General features: G+C 34.4%; 1 protein-coding gene across 2 annotated transcripts in view; it reads left to right on the top strand.

Moving 5' to 3' along the window:
* The window catches only part of LOC123616494 (uncharacterized), a 436,127-nt gene that overhangs the window by 124,030 nt on the left and 296,437 nt on the right, over positions 1-15,660 (top strand). The window contains exons 2-3 of one of the 2 annotated variants that reach the window (XM_074342761.1): positions 12,569-12,941; positions 13,813-13,928. The exons of the other annotated variant lie outside the window; for it this stretch is intronic. Of the exons in view, the coding sequence (XP_074198862.1) occupies positions 13,925-13,928 (4 nt within the window). The 5' untranslated portion in view covers positions 12,569-12,941; positions 13,813-13,924. The remainder of the gene's footprint in view (positions 1-12,568; positions 12,942-13,812; positions 13,929-15,660) is intronic. 2 annotated transcript variants of the gene reach the window in all.

The following is a 15,660-nucleotide window of genomic DNA, read 5'->3' as shown; positions in this document are numbered from 1 at the left end:
TATAGATATAATTTGTGGTGTATTTGTGGGAGAGGGTAAGCTGTGAGCTACTCTGCCATCTTGGCACCTCCCTTGCCCTCAATTTTTATTTTTAAATTAAGAAATATTATAAAGGTGGGAATTGATATAGTGCTTAAGCAGAACTGATATTAATTATTTCACAATAATTACCATTTGTTAAATACTCTGTGTCAGGCATTGTGGTCAAGTGCTTTATATGCATTATTTTACTCTATCTTTACACTTTTCTATGACTTAAATACTATTTCCCCCCAAATTACAGATGACAATTTCAGGTGCCCAAAGTCACAAACTTTGTGACTCAAAGCAAAACCTGTCTGATTTCAAAGCTCAAACTCTAAACCATGCTGTTAGTGCTGGCATATAGTTAATGAATAGTTCTCTGCGTGCTGTAATAAGACAATCAAGGTTATGGTATAGAGAATTTCATTCCTAACTTGAAGCATATGTTAGTTTGGAAAGGAATTCTCAAATGGTAATTGTGAAAACTATTTAACAAACATGGAAGAATGTTTATCATATAATGTCAAATGTAAAAGAATAATATAATAAATGTGTACACTGTGTTTACAATTATGTCAAAACTATATATGCATAGAGACAAAACCCTGGTAGAGAAGTTTAAAAGGAAAACAGTTTTCTTGGAATCGTAAGAGCCATAGTTAATTTTTATTTTGAAAATATTTTACAGTGTTGAAATTTTGTCATTAAGATTTTTATAAATTAAATTAGAAAAATTAAAGCTGTTAAACTAATTCAGTGAGAGAAACTTAAAGCTTGGTGCTGGAAGAGAAACATTCGCAAATGAAAATTACAACTCATTTTAAAACATGAAGTCAGTTTGTGAGGTCAGGACATAATGGAAACTCCCTAGCAAATAGAGTTAAGTTTACGAAGGTGAATTTGAATTGTTTTACTAGAAAATGTTTATTTTTCTTCTTCAGAAATATGCATGAACATTGCCATTTCAGAAGACGAGAACATTTTTAGAACAGGGTCTCATACTCTTCCTTCTTCCCACACCTGCTCTGTGTCTCACCCACTCCATTTTGACAAATAGGCACTTTCTACTCTTGTTGAGTTCTCCTCCACCTCACCTTTGGTCTGAGAAACTCTCCTTGATTTCTAGGACTCACAAAGGAACAAGAGCTTTTTCCAAGGGAAGAGGGAAATGGCATGAGTTTTTTGTTTTTTGTTTTTTTCCCCTCCACGCCTTCACAGTGTCTTGGGTGTGAGACCTGCTTGATGGTTCTATACGCTTGAAGGAGGTATAGTTCAAAGGTCTCAGTGAAGCTAGAATTTGACCATGTAGATAGAAAAACAATATACTGGGATTTTTTTGTTTGTTTTGATTTGATTTTCTGTAGGGATAGTGAAAAATTATAAACACTCTTGTTCCACTCTTTTTAACTGACCCACCTAATTAAGGGTTGCTCTCTGTTCCTTCTGCAAATATTCTGACTTCCACCTAGAAGGTCTAAGCTCCAGGTACAGTCTAGTGCACTCCTCTCACTTCTTTCTCATTCATCAGTAGCCAAAGCTGTACATGCAAATAGTACTTATTGTTGGGCTTGTATACGTTAATAAAATATTACGTACACTGATGAAATATGAGTGCAAAGTAAATGAAAGTTGTAGAAAACAAAGTTGAATAGTACTTAAAGAATAGTCCTTTTATCTATGCAGATAAAAGGAATGATGATGAATTAGTTGAAGAAGGGATAGATTTCTAAAGAAACTTCAGAAGGGTTATGTGCTCAGATTGCATTGCAAGTTTCTTGTTTTATTTTAAAGAAGCTCAAACTGGAAATTTAGAAAGACTTCAAGAAAACTGTTATTTGCCATGCATTCAAAGCAAGGACCAGACTCTACATAAAAAGACTGAGCTCTGAATGTACATACATTTTAAGCTAAAATAGAATCTTTACAGTATGTAATTTTTATTATGATTCTCCAATGTAACTTTTTAGAAAACTATTAACGACCATTTGCCAGTCTCATACATGAGCAATGAGAGAATTTTGATTGTATCACCTTTTATGCAGTTGTAGAAGTAAAGAGTTTCATATTTTGAAAGTTCCCCAATAATTTTGAACCTCTTTGAAAGCTATATTCATTTACTTTTTAAATTTGCTTTTTTATTGAAGTATAATTGATTTACAACTTTGTGTTAGTTTCAGGTGTATAACAAAGTGATTCAATTATGTGTGTGTGTGTGTGTGTGTATATATATATATATATATATATTCTTTTTCAGATTTTTTTCCATTATAGGTTATTACAAGATATTGAATATAGTTCCCTGTACTATATAGTAGGTCCTTGTTGTTTATCTATTTCTTATATAGTAATGTGTATATGTTAATCCCAAACTCCTTATTTATCCCTTCTCCCCGCCTCTTTCCCCTTTAGTAACCATAGTTTGTTTTCTCTGTCTGTGAATCTATTTCTGGTTTGTAAGTAAGTTCATATGTATCAATTTTTCTTAAATTCCATGTACAAGTGATATCATATGATATTTTTCTTTCTCTGTTTGACTTCACATAATATGATAATCCTAGGTCCAGCTATGTTGCTGCAAATGGCCTATTTCATTCTTCATTTATGACTGAGTAATATTCCATTGTATATATACACCACATCTTCTTTATCCATTCATTTGTCAATGAACATTTAGATTGCTTTCATGTCTTGGCTATTGTAAATAGTGCTGCTATAAACATTGGGGTACATGTATCCTTTTGAGTTAAGAGTTTTCTCCAGAAATATGCCTGGAGTGGGATTGCTGGATCATATGATAAGTCTATTTTTCATTTTTTAAGGAATTGGTATACTGTTCTCCATAGTGGCTGCACCAGTTTACATTCCCACTAACAGTGTTGGAGGGTTACTTTTTTTTCCACATCCTCTCCAGCATTTATTATTTGTAGACTTTTCGATGATGGCCATTCTGACTTTTGTGAGATGATATCTCATTGTAGTTTTGATTTGCATTTCTCTAATACATATTCATTTACTTTTGCTTCTATTCCATTTAATGCTAAAAATAGTAAACCTTTATTCTTAATTCAAACCTCCCTTCTACTTCTATGATGAAGACTGGATGTTAAACAAATAAGCATTCTCTCCATTCTTTTTCAAACTAAGAGTTTTCAGCTGCACATACTGCTGCCTCACTAGAAGAAGACTGTATTTCCCCACCTTTATTGCTGCTGGGTGTGGCCAGGTATATTTGTTTTCTATGGCTGCTGTAACAAATTAGCACAAACTTAGTAGCTTAGAATAACACAAATTTGTTATATCATGGTTCTGCTATTCAGAAGTTTGAGTTAGCTTGGCTGGTTTCTCTGCTCTGGGTTTTACAAAGCCAAAATCAAGATGTCAGCAGTTGCACTCTCATTGGAAGGCTCTGGGGAAGAATTCACATCCAAACTGGCAGAAACTAGTTCATTGAATTTGTAGGACCAGAACCTTGTTTCCTTGCTGACTGTCAGTTTCAGGGTGCCCTTAGCACATAGAGGCCTTGTCCCTGGTCCTTGCATTTGGGTCCCTAAATCTCAGGGCCAACAGAAGTGTGTGTTGAATCATGCTTGGAATGTCTCTGACTTCCCCTCATGCCATTGCTTCCTTTTGCCTCCACTGGAGGGAGTTCTTCACTTATAAGGGCTTATATAATTAAATGGGCCCCACCTGCATCATCTCCCGATTTTAAGATCTGTAACCCTGATTAAGATCAGCAACATCCTATTTGCCCTGTAATTTAACATATTCACAAATTTTAGGGATTGTGAGTGGACATTTTGGAGAAGCCATTCTGTCTAACACAACTGGTGATTATAGAGTTCTGGCTAATGAATGAGACTGGAGATGCTGTGTAGGACTTATGGAATTTCCCTTGAAAGAGAGGAGAGTTGCCTTTTTTCATTCTGTTCTCATCCTGCTGCCTGGAGTGCTGCGGCAGCCCCTTGAAACCTGAGGCAAGGACCACACCCCAGGGATGGTAGAGGGGAAAGCTGGCAGAGGCTGAATTCTTTTGAAAAGTCATTTCATTAGTCCTGGGTCACCAATCTCTCTGGGTTTCTTTCACATGACAGAGAAATAAACTTTTTGTTAAACCCCTATTATTCAAATTTTTCTGTTATATATAGGTGAACCTACTAATGAAAAATATGCCTTCCAAACTTTGGAATGTTTTCTTAGCTGATTACAATATCTGCAGCATGGATTGACAGAATTAAATATATTTGGCTTCCCAATTCTTTATATTTAATATGAATAATAACTATTATCCAAGGTTTTTAAATTATATATTCACATTTATTGCTTGTGAAATAAATTCATTTTTCTTAGTAATGTCTGATTCTTCTTCTCCCTGTGTTCAAAAATGTCATTCCATGCTTTCAGTTTGATTATTTTCGTATCAGAGTAAAAAGCAGAAGAAAGTTTGACTGTAAGTCTGAAGCTGAAAGAGACAGGAAGGACCCTATTTTGGTCTTAGAGGACACATTCAAAGTTTAGGAAAGGGATACTAAAGACTTAATGAAATACACGTTATCATAAATCTTATTCATTTAATCAGTTGCTTTTCATATTGTCTTAAAACATTTTCTTTTAAGGCAAATATTAGAAGAATATGAATTGTCCCCTGTTAAACAATATATTCTATCTATCTGCCTTCTTTATTATGAAAACTTTGACAGCTCTCAGAAATTCAAACATTCTTTAAAATGAATTATGTAGGGTATTTCGATGATATTTCTATAGGCTTATGTGGATATACATTTATAAATTATAGATAAGAAAAAAGGACCATTTCTTAAACTTAGACCTTATTAAAATGACCCTGATGACAAAGAATTTTTTAAAAAATTGCTGCATTACTTAGCCATTTCAATTAATGTTATTTTAAATTTTATCCATAAACAGAATTTTAAGAATATTTTCTGGGACTAAAACTTCCTTGAGAATCTGATGAATGCAACAAGCTCATCTTCCCAGAAAAATGCCCATGTAGCCTCATGTGGACAGTTTTTAGGCAATTTAATGAAATGTTCATATACGCTCTGTGAAATCTAACCATAAAACCTATGTTAAGAATCCTTAGTATAAAGGTATGCTGAATTTGGAAGAATCTCACACACAAATTTATGAAATATATGAGCTGTCTTTTTCCAATGTAGGAAGCTACTAAGCAATTAACCATTAATACTTGTTTTTTCAGTAGTGAAACTGTAATATTCTTCAGCATAGTGAGCTACTAAAATGGTTACATTTGTTAGAACAAATTGAACGAGATAGACATTTATACATCTACAACTTGTGTCTGCCTTCTCTCCTTTTAAGATTCTGTCCCTCTGCCCCACCAGCTTAAGAAAGAGGATACCATACTCCATAGCAGGTCCTTTCTGCAATAATGGAAATGAAGCAGTAGATAAATATATTTTCCTGTGGTCCAAAATAAGCCTACTGAACATAGAGGTTATTGGTTTTAACTGTAAAAATAATATTGGTAATGTTTTTCTTTGTCTCCACTAATCTTTAGACCATCTTCTCCAGACAAAGTTCTTATAATTTTTATTTTTATGAAATGGTTGAGTCTTTTATATTGAATTTAGCATTTCCAACTAATGACTCTAGTTTTGAATAACTTTCTGGATTCATCTTTGGCCATAGTGGCACCTCTTTATACATTTTGTGTAATTTTCTGTGTTCACCAGAGATCACTATGTTTAGGCATAGAAGTTTCTTTAGATCAGTGCTTCTCAAACTTCTTTGTCTCAGGACCCTTTATACTCATCACATTATTGAAGACTACGAAGACATTTACTGTATTAGAAATTAAAACAGATACTTTAAAATATTGTTTCAAAACAAGACTACAGAGTGTACCAATTTTTTGTGTTTACAAGTATGCAATAGGAAAACAGCTTTCAAAATAGTGATTTATGGATGATAATATGGTTACAGAGATTGTAGCAGATATAAAGTGAGAAAGTTCATATGTACTAAAAACAAACTGAAATAATTTCCCAAAATGTACATATTTATACTTGAAAGCTACCATCTTAGAAAATTTTAAAAAAAGAATGCACAAGGATTCATATCATTAGCTACCACAGCAATGATATTATCACACATTTAGTTTCTTAAAACCCCATTGTACACACTATGAACAAATAAGAAGAAATAAATCAAGTGTCTTAGTGTTATTCGGAAAGTAGTTTTGATTTCGCAGGTACGTGAAAGGAATTCAGGGACTCCTCAATATTCTGGACCATGCTTTGAAACCACTGGTTTGATGTTGTTTAATTCCTTAATATAATTATATGAGATTGTGGAGACAGATTATTAGTTTTAAGACTCATCTTTTTTGAGTAATATTCTCTTTGATAATCTATAGCCATGAGGTCGTATCTTTTTCTTTTTCCCTTACTTGTTCTAAATTAATTTTCATACAGTTCAGGATAGAAAATAATCATAGACTCTTAGAGTTGGTGAGAATCATACTCAAAAGAAAATTTAACATACTCCACAGCATTCCTGATAGATGGTCACACAGAATTTCTTGTTGAATATCTCCATACCTGTGCATCACCACTTGAGGATTTGTATTCTTTACTATTGTGAATATGGTGACTTTTTCATCAACTTCTTAATTATGTAAACTAAGCTATACAGTGATGGGAGTGGGAGGTAATGGAAATAACCTGTGCATCTTGGCTACTGGCACAAAATTCTCTTCATTTTTAGCTTAAATTAATCGCTATTTTACAATCATTATTTAGGATCTTATATGAAGGTAAAACACGAGAAAAAAAAACTTCATAGGTTTTCTAAAGCTTAGTTGTTTTTTTTTTTTTTAAAGTTTTTGGATTACAATAAATACACAGGATATTTTTGGAAACTGTGTTGGAAATGTTTATATAGCCATTTCCACCTGCCCTCATAAGTGGCTGCTGCAAAACTTCTTAGGAAAGGACTGCTTTACCTTAGTGGGAATCCGTGTAGAAGGAAGACATACCATCAGGCAGTCTGAGTCCAGAAGGTGGTTAACCAATTTGTGAATGATTCAGTGTTTACAAGAGAAAATAATGTCATTCCTTTATAACAATTCACATAAAAGGTTTAACAATGTACCTTTTCCTGGGGATGATAAAGCGGCATGGGTAGTTGTGGGCAGGGAGATCCTAAAGGAAAACAGAGTATCTTAATCATATTTAATCAAATAGATGTCTTTAAACACATTGTACAAGTCACTGGGTTATTGCAATTGTGCTTAAACTAAAACTTCAGGGTAAGGTGAGACTTTGTGAAAATGACAAACTTTAGGAATAACCTATATGGCACTTAATTCAGTGCCTGTACTGGGCCAAAATCTTGCCCTTCTAATTAGGGAGAATTCTTTGGAGGACCTGATTGTGTACAAACTGACCACCAACTGGCTTCCAGAAGGCTTTCTTCTGCCTCCACCATTTCCAGTTTCAGTCATATATGGCTGTCATGATCTTCCTTCCTGAAAACTCTTTCCCAACGCAGTTTCTGAGCCAATCCTGAGTAATAAAGGAATTATCAGGTTGTTCCAGTGATGGACTGAATTGGAATTTAATAGAAAGTCAGGTCTGAGATGCAGATCCCTAGTACTTAACTGGCATCCTTACCATTCCTCAGGTTCAACTCTCATTGCCTATGAGTACTTCAGTGATGGAGGCCTTGATCTGTCTTCTGGGTTCTTTCTTTACCATATATATCAACATTAAGTTGCCATGTTACCCTTATGAATCCTGGCATTTTTTCAGACTCTACTTTCCTAGGATCCTATCCCTGAATCTCAGCTTATTATTTGGGTCCTTTCCTAGTATCTGTAGCTTACACTTATCTACTTATTATCTCACTATCATTATTTCTGCTCAGTTCTTGACATCTTACTTTGGACTTTTCAATATCAATAATTTAACCTCAACTGAGACTGATGGGCCCTTAGAGGCTATTACTTGTTTGCCCGGCTGCATAACTAAGCCCTGCTCTGCAGACATAGTCAGTGGCTCCAGTACTTCTTTTGCCGTTGAGTTTGATTAGTGTTATCTATCACCTGTCTGTCTGTTCTGGCTGACTCAGAATAAATCATCTTTCCTCTTTTAGCATATATTTGCTGTCATTTACAGTTACCCAATGAGTGGTAATCTAGCTTCAGTTTGGAATTAATGTTGACTTTAGAATGATTTATGTTTAAGGTTAAATTCCATATTTGAATGAGCTCCTGATCATAGAATCATGAATAGGCAAGGTCAGGAGAAAGAAGGTAGAATAAACAAACCATAGTCAGGATGGGAGAGAGTTGGATAGATAAGGTTCATTGAGAATCCTGGCTAAAGTTTCCCTCCCATAATGTGAAGTATTACTAAGGGGTGAGAGGTGGGGAGATGAAAAGAGCTGCTGGATGAATGGATGAATGAAATAGTGGATGTGAATTATATGGAGTTGACTCTTTCTGATGGGTTCTGTATGGAATTGGGGGAATATTCTGAAGCCCATCCTCCCACGGAAATGGATGCATTGACCAAATGTAAAGAATTCTGGTACAAGGTGTTTAACTAAATCTCAAAGAGGCAATGAAGCCCATGTCATCCAACAGAGGTTGTTAGTAGCCTCAGTAAAATTTCCCCTTTCTCCTTCTCCTGTTAACTTCCTTCCCTCTTTGTTGTACGGATCACGATCAGGCTTGAAATAAGATGGAAAGAGAATCAAAGGGAAAATGTTGAAACTTTATCAGAGAAAATACAACTCTTGGTTATAGCTATCTGGCTTAAGCATAGTGAGATAAAAAGAAATGGAAAGATTTGTCTCATAGAGTAATGGAAACAAAAGCATCAATGAATAAATGGGAACTAATTAAACTTAAAAGCTTTTGCACAGTAAAGTAAACCAAAAACAAAAGGAAAAGATAACCTATGGGATGGGAGAAAATATTTGCAAACAATAGGACTAAGGGATTAATTTCCAAAATATACAAACAGCTCATATAGCTCAATAAAAAAACAGAACCCAATCAGAAAATTGGCAAAAGACCTAAATAGACATTTCTCCAAAGAAGACATATAGATGGCCAAGAGGCACATGAAAAGATAATCAACATTGCTAATTACCAGAGAAATACAAATCAAAACTGCAATGAAGTATCACCTCACACCAGTCAGAATGACCATCATCAAAAAGTCTACGATAGTAAATTCTGGAGAGGGTGTGGAGAAAACAGAACCCTCCTACACTGTTGATGGGAATGTAAGTTGGTGCAGCCACTATGGAGAACAGTATGGCAGGTCCTTAAAAAACTAAAAATAGAGTTACCATATGATGCAGCAATCCCTCTCCTGGGCATATATCCAGAGAAAACTCCAATTAGAAAGATACATACACCCCAATGTTCATTGCAGCACTATTTACAGTAGCCAAGACATGAAAACAACCTAAATGTCCATTGACAGATGAATGAGTAAAGAAGATGTGGTATATATATATACAATGGAATATTACTCGGCTGTTAAAAAGAATGAGTTAATGTTATTTGCAGCAACATGGATGGATTTATAGAATATCATACTAAGTGAAGTAAGAGAAAGACAAATATCATACAATATCATTTATATATGGAATCTAAAAAATGATACAAATGAACATATTTATAAACCAGAAATAGACTCACAGGTATAGAAAACAAACTTATGGTTACCAAAGGGGAATGGGGTAAGGAAGGGATGAATTTGGAATTTGGAATTAACAGATACACTCTACTATATATAAAACAAATGACAAGGACCTACTATATACCACAGGGATCTTTCAATTCAGTATCTTTCAATAAACTATAAAATAAAAGAATCTGAAAAAGAATACATATATATATACATATATATATGTATAACTGAATCACTTTGCTGTATATCTGAAACATTATAAATCAGCTATTCTTTAATAACAAATAAAAAATTAGAAAAAAGAAATCACTGGGGAAAAAAAGAAATGACAGATATGAAAACACACTATTACCAGAAATGAAATAAATGATATGCAAAAGAAAGAACCTAGCTTGAAAACCATGAGATAGAAAAAAATTTCCTATAGGTGTTTTATTTTTATGGAAGGATACAATAAAGAACATAGATTCAATAAAACAGAGACTTAAAAATAAAATGAGAAAACACAAACTAGGATAAAAATGGAGATTACTAAAAGACAGGAAAATAATTGAGGGTCAAAATAATACTGTTATATAATTAAGAAACAAGTTAGAAATAGCAGACACAGCTAACTCTAAATAATTACATAGAAGAAAGTTTCAATATAATCACAGGACATATGGATGAAAAAGAAATTTAAAACAACTAGAAAAAAAGACAAAAAGAGAAATAGGACAAAGACTGTTCAACACTAGAAAGATTGGTGCACTTGATTAGGTAATTCAATAAAGTGGACAGAAGAAATATGTAAAGCTATAATTGATGATAAATTCTCTAAAATAAAGGAAAAAAATCAATCTACAGATATAAGGATATCTCATGTGTTCCAGAGAAAGATACTGATACATCTTGGTTAAATTACTAAGTCCTAAGGCTAAGGAGTGATTTCTTAGTTATCCTGACATTTAAAGACTGAGTTTAAATTTCTTTACAGTAATACTCAATACCAAAAGACCAAAAGACAACAAATTAATATCTATCAAGTATTGTGGGAAAGTATTTCTAAAGAATATTATATAGAGTCCATGTTGTCATGCAAATGTAAAAGTGACTGGCAGATACTCCTAAATAGGGAAAACTCAAGGAGTAGAGCATTTAGAAACCTTCTTGAAAACAGAAATACTGATGAAATCCAGGCAACCAGGGTGAATGGAGTAAGTCATGGTTTGACTAGTGCAAAATTCAGTGCTAGGTTACAGTGAAGCAATAATTATACAATGGTTATGATGGGAGAATTTTAACCAGACCCAAGAATTTTATACCAAGCCAAGTTGTCTTCTGAGGATACAGGCAAGAGGAAAACATCTCAGGCAGGCACAAAGAATATAGCACATTTGAGCTTTTCTTGAAAAAATTCTCTTGATGATGAAATCCAATGAAGAGGTAAGTTGAAACAAAGGACTCAGGCTTAAAGAAGTAGTGGTTTAAAACAAAAGACTAAATAACAGTAACAGCAAATATAACAAACCAAAGCGAAAACAACACAAAACTGGTGAAAGACTTGAGTTCTTTTAAATATAGAACACATTTTTGCTTAGAAAATGGAGAATTATAGTTTAAGATCAGAATATAAGTTATAAACCTTGAAAATACAAAATAAATGGTATGTCTTTCAGAAGAGAATGGAGGAGGGAAGATGGAAAAATTATGGATTTTTTTTTAATCTTGTAAAACATGGAGTCAATTGATAATATTACAAAGCAAAAAAAATAAACTTAATGACTTCAATTTCTTAATAGTTTTTATGATTTTGTTTCTTAATCTCTGAGGCCTCTTTCAGGAACTATCTATTGGTTGCAGAATATTTGAAGTTCAGTCATCCCCCTATTTTCCTTTCAGCTCTTAATTCTGTTACATTTACAGTTAAATTCAGTATTTTTATTTTAGAATAGAAAACAGAGTGTAAATTGTCAAAGATTATTTTGCTGGCCTATGTATTTTTTTGTATGCATATAGTCTTCTATCTGTATGCATGTGTAGAGAAATGCCAAAATAATACTCAGTTATTATTAAGGATGATTATTTATGTAAAGGTGAATTTGGTATGATTTATGCCTCTTTTATTAGAAATCTTCTGCATTATATAACTATATTGCCACTACTACTACTTAAAAATAATAAAAACAACCAACTCTTTCTGAGCAATTGTTAGAAGCCAGTGCTTTTCTTAGTACTACACGATTAACTCTATCAGTCATCAAAATAACTTATTATCTCTGTTTTCTGGATGAGGAGACTGAAAAAGAAAAAGTGAATGAATTTATTTTCTCAGAGTCCTCCAATTAGTTAATAGTAAAGCCAGGATGACTTGATATCATTAAAATTAACATTTATAATATTTTACTAAAATAACTAAAGAATTATTGTAGAACTCTTAGAACATTTGAATGCATTGAATATGTGAAATTAAATCTTTCAATATAACTTCTTTATGTTACTGCAGCTCTGCTTGTATGATCTTTATCTCTGAAGAGTAAGTTCTTAAAAAAAATAAACTACCTAGGCCAAGAATAAAATGGGATTTTTTCATAACTCATCCCATTCTTTTTCTTCCTTTCTCAGAATGTAACTAATACTAACTTCCTCCATCTTCTACTGGTAAAAAAGTGTTCTGAGGCATTAGAATTATCTACATGACACATTTGCAGAAAAATCAGGGAGTAATTAATTTTACAGTCCAAGTGAGGACATTTTCATATAGTGTGCTGAGCTATACAATGCCAGAGGCATCGAGCCCTCAACTGTTTGATACTCAAGTGCAACATCTGGGAACTAGGTACAAAATGAGGTTGAAACATTTGTTCTCTTTCTAGGAGTCAAGAATTCTTCCAGCATGCCTTTAGGGCTAAATTTTCCAATTTCTACCTACTGTAAACCTCATTCAAAAGTTCAAGAGGATACCACAACTCTGTGTTACTTGGCATGCAGCCCTTGACTCTATTATCCAGATCCATGACTCAAGACTGAACAACAAGACCAGCGGGCCAATATCTAATTTTGATACTCAAAGTTATCTGCCACTGCGTGCTTCAGATTGCGCTATGACACCTCTACACAGATGTTTCTGTTGTCGAAAGACCTCTCTCGTCCATGTCTGCTTAAAATCCAACAATAAGAGCTTAAGGGATTCAAGAAAGGAAACTTGGTGCCACATGACACTCAAGCAAATCTGATGAAGAAAAGTTGGTAAGAACCGTAGTGACACCTCCTAGGTGCTGCTTCAGATTCTCTGTTTGCCTGTCTTTGGAGCTCTTGACTCTTTGCTCTGGCTGCTGCCGTGAAGACCCACCCACTCCCTATGCAAGTCTAGGCAGTCCATTATCTGACCTGTTGAATGCAAACCAGAAACCCCCATGGACAAACATTGACCAATGAAAGATGATGGAAGCAGACAGATAAAGTCCTGCTCCATTTCCTCTTCTTTGTCTATTTTGGGGCATGGTGTTTCTTTACAGCCTGCCTGTAGATGTTGTAAGCGTCAGCTGAAATAAATGTACAGCCTAAAAGTTGAGAGGTTTGTTTAATTTGGCGGGAGGACTCGAGCTGGGATGACAGCCTCTCAGATCACTCTGAAGGACTGCTCTGAAGAGATAGAGGAGGAGCTAGGGTATATAGGAGCTTTACAACAAAGACCAGGTAGATCGAACATTAAAAGATTACTTGTTAACTAAAGAAAACCAGACATCTCAAGTTAAATAATTTAGCACTTTTCTATGTATGGGAGGGAGCAAACATTTGGGCTCATTGAATTCATTCCTTTGACAAGCACCTAGCTATCTAGGGCCAGTATCCTGTCCTTTCTTATTCTGAGTCCCCTCAGAGTGCACCATTGTGAGTGGCTGCAGAGGCTGGGCTGCAGGCTTGTCTTCACTGGGGGGTGGCAGCAGCAGCTGATGACTTGATGGCTTCAGCATTCTTTGTTTACTGATATGGTTCGCAGTATGTTTCGTTCATATAAGTAACAGAGGGAAGATTGTGTCTCTTCGTGAAGAAAAGACCTCTGAGTAATTCACCACCTCTTCATTTCTCATTCTTCTTTGCCTTATTTTCCTTTTAGCTACTCTGGCATTGCTCATCAAAGCATCAGTACTCAAGCTCTGGCTCAGGCTCTGTGTTCTAGGCAACCTGGGCTAAGGAGATGCTCCAAAGTAGATTTTTAGAGCTGAATTATGGGTAAGATTTGTGTTTTTCTTATTTTCTCTACATGTCTTTTGTGTTCAGTAACAGAGAAGGGAAGGAAGGTAAGAGAGAACCAGTGTTTAGCCAGTATTGTTTTGGGTTAGTTACTCTGCTAGTTGTTTTATGTACTCATAACAAAGTCATAGTTTACATAATTTGATCCCTATTTTACAAATGAGGAAAATGATGCCCAGAAAGTTTTATGCAATGTGTTTAAAGTCATACATCTAGTAAGTGAAAGCATTGCGATTGAAAGCCAGATTTATTTGCATACAAAAGCACATGTTTTTCTCTTTAACAGTCAATCTGTTTAAATCAGTAATAGAATATGATGTGTAAGACAGGATTTTTAAGTTGCTTATTAGCATAAATAGTAAGTGACAAAATAATATATCTGATCTATCAAGAGTCATGGAGGATTTACAAGGCAAACATGGTTATCTTCTGGATGCCACCCTGCTTGAACTTAATGCTACTCTCAGTCTTTATAAGATGAAAGAGTTTCTACTAAAAATTATAGAGGTGAACTAATATGACCTCTGGTTGCTATAACTGATGCACAAAACCCCATGTATTTATGCTCCAGCATGTAGCTTTGCCAACACAATCTTGACATCTGCCACAGAGGTATTTTTTCCCAAAATGTGTTGACAACAGCAGTGACTATAGAGTTATTTGTCATGTTTTTGGTGGTGGTGTTTTGGTATTATCTCCAAAGCAGAAAATAAATAAGTTCTAGTATTCTTCCGTGGTGAGAAGTCACCTTATATTATACTATATATTATTTTAATACAGATTAATCCTGAAGAAAAAATCTCTTTTGGTGTGTAAGGGGTTATATGCACTGAGTGCACTGGGTATTATGCCTCACAGGAGTTCCCTAGTTCACTGTTAATATATATAACTTTGTTTGACTTCCTGTTACTGTTTGGTCATTTGGGGTCTCATGTTTTTTTACTGTAGCATTTTAAGAGGGTGTAGATCTGATTAAACAACTCTGGCTCTATTCATCATTTACCCTTTTCCTTTCTGAAGTCAATGAGGGTCTAAGGGTTAATTTAAGTAGTGCATAATGCCCTATAATTTTTTCCTGGAATATATTGTCTTGTTTATGAACTTAGATTCAAAAGAGTAAAAGCGCCTAGAACTTCTTCTCAACAGTCCTTGTGGAAGGTGCAAAGTCATAAATTAACAATAAGCACGCTCTAGAGAAATACTGCAATCATGCAGGGGATTTCCATGTTATATTATCTGTCCTTCCTTGGCCAGCTCTTGCAAAATTAGTCTTTGTGAGAAAGATTAACAGATGTAGTTGAATGAATCCTTCTTTTGGAATAGTATGGGATTAGGATCAGCCCTTTCACTTAGAATGTTCTGTGTGACATTTTACTTTTCTCTTTGGAAAGTGAAATAACTTATATTGAGCTCACACTCACAATGATTCATCATCCTTTTGTAAAATTATGGAATTTAGGAGAAGTTGTGAATTATTGAGAAAGCTTAGAAAAGGGGTACCAAAAGTTGTGAGTATGACATCAGTAGTTCACATTCTTCAGAAAAAGGAGTTATTACAGAGGAATATGATTTAAGATGTTTTACCTCTCAAAACTATTGCTGAATTTCAGCACTTAATGGACCTTTATGATATCTTGCATTCCTGATTAGATTATAACCTAATCCTCCAATGCCAATTTTTGAAATGGTGAGTCAAAAGGCAGCTTTAGTG

This window comes from Camelus bactrianus, chromosome 2, assembly GCF_048773025.1.
Source record: "Camelus bactrianus isolate YW-2024 breed Bactrian camel chromosome 2, ASM4877302v1, whole genome shotgun sequence".
Classification (NCBI taxonomy): domain Eukaryota; kingdom Metazoa; phylum Chordata; class Mammalia; order Artiodactyla; family Camelidae; genus Camelus; species Camelus bactrianus.
Note: the sequence above shows the minus strand (reverse complement) of the source record. Positions and strands in the feature narration are given on the sequence as shown.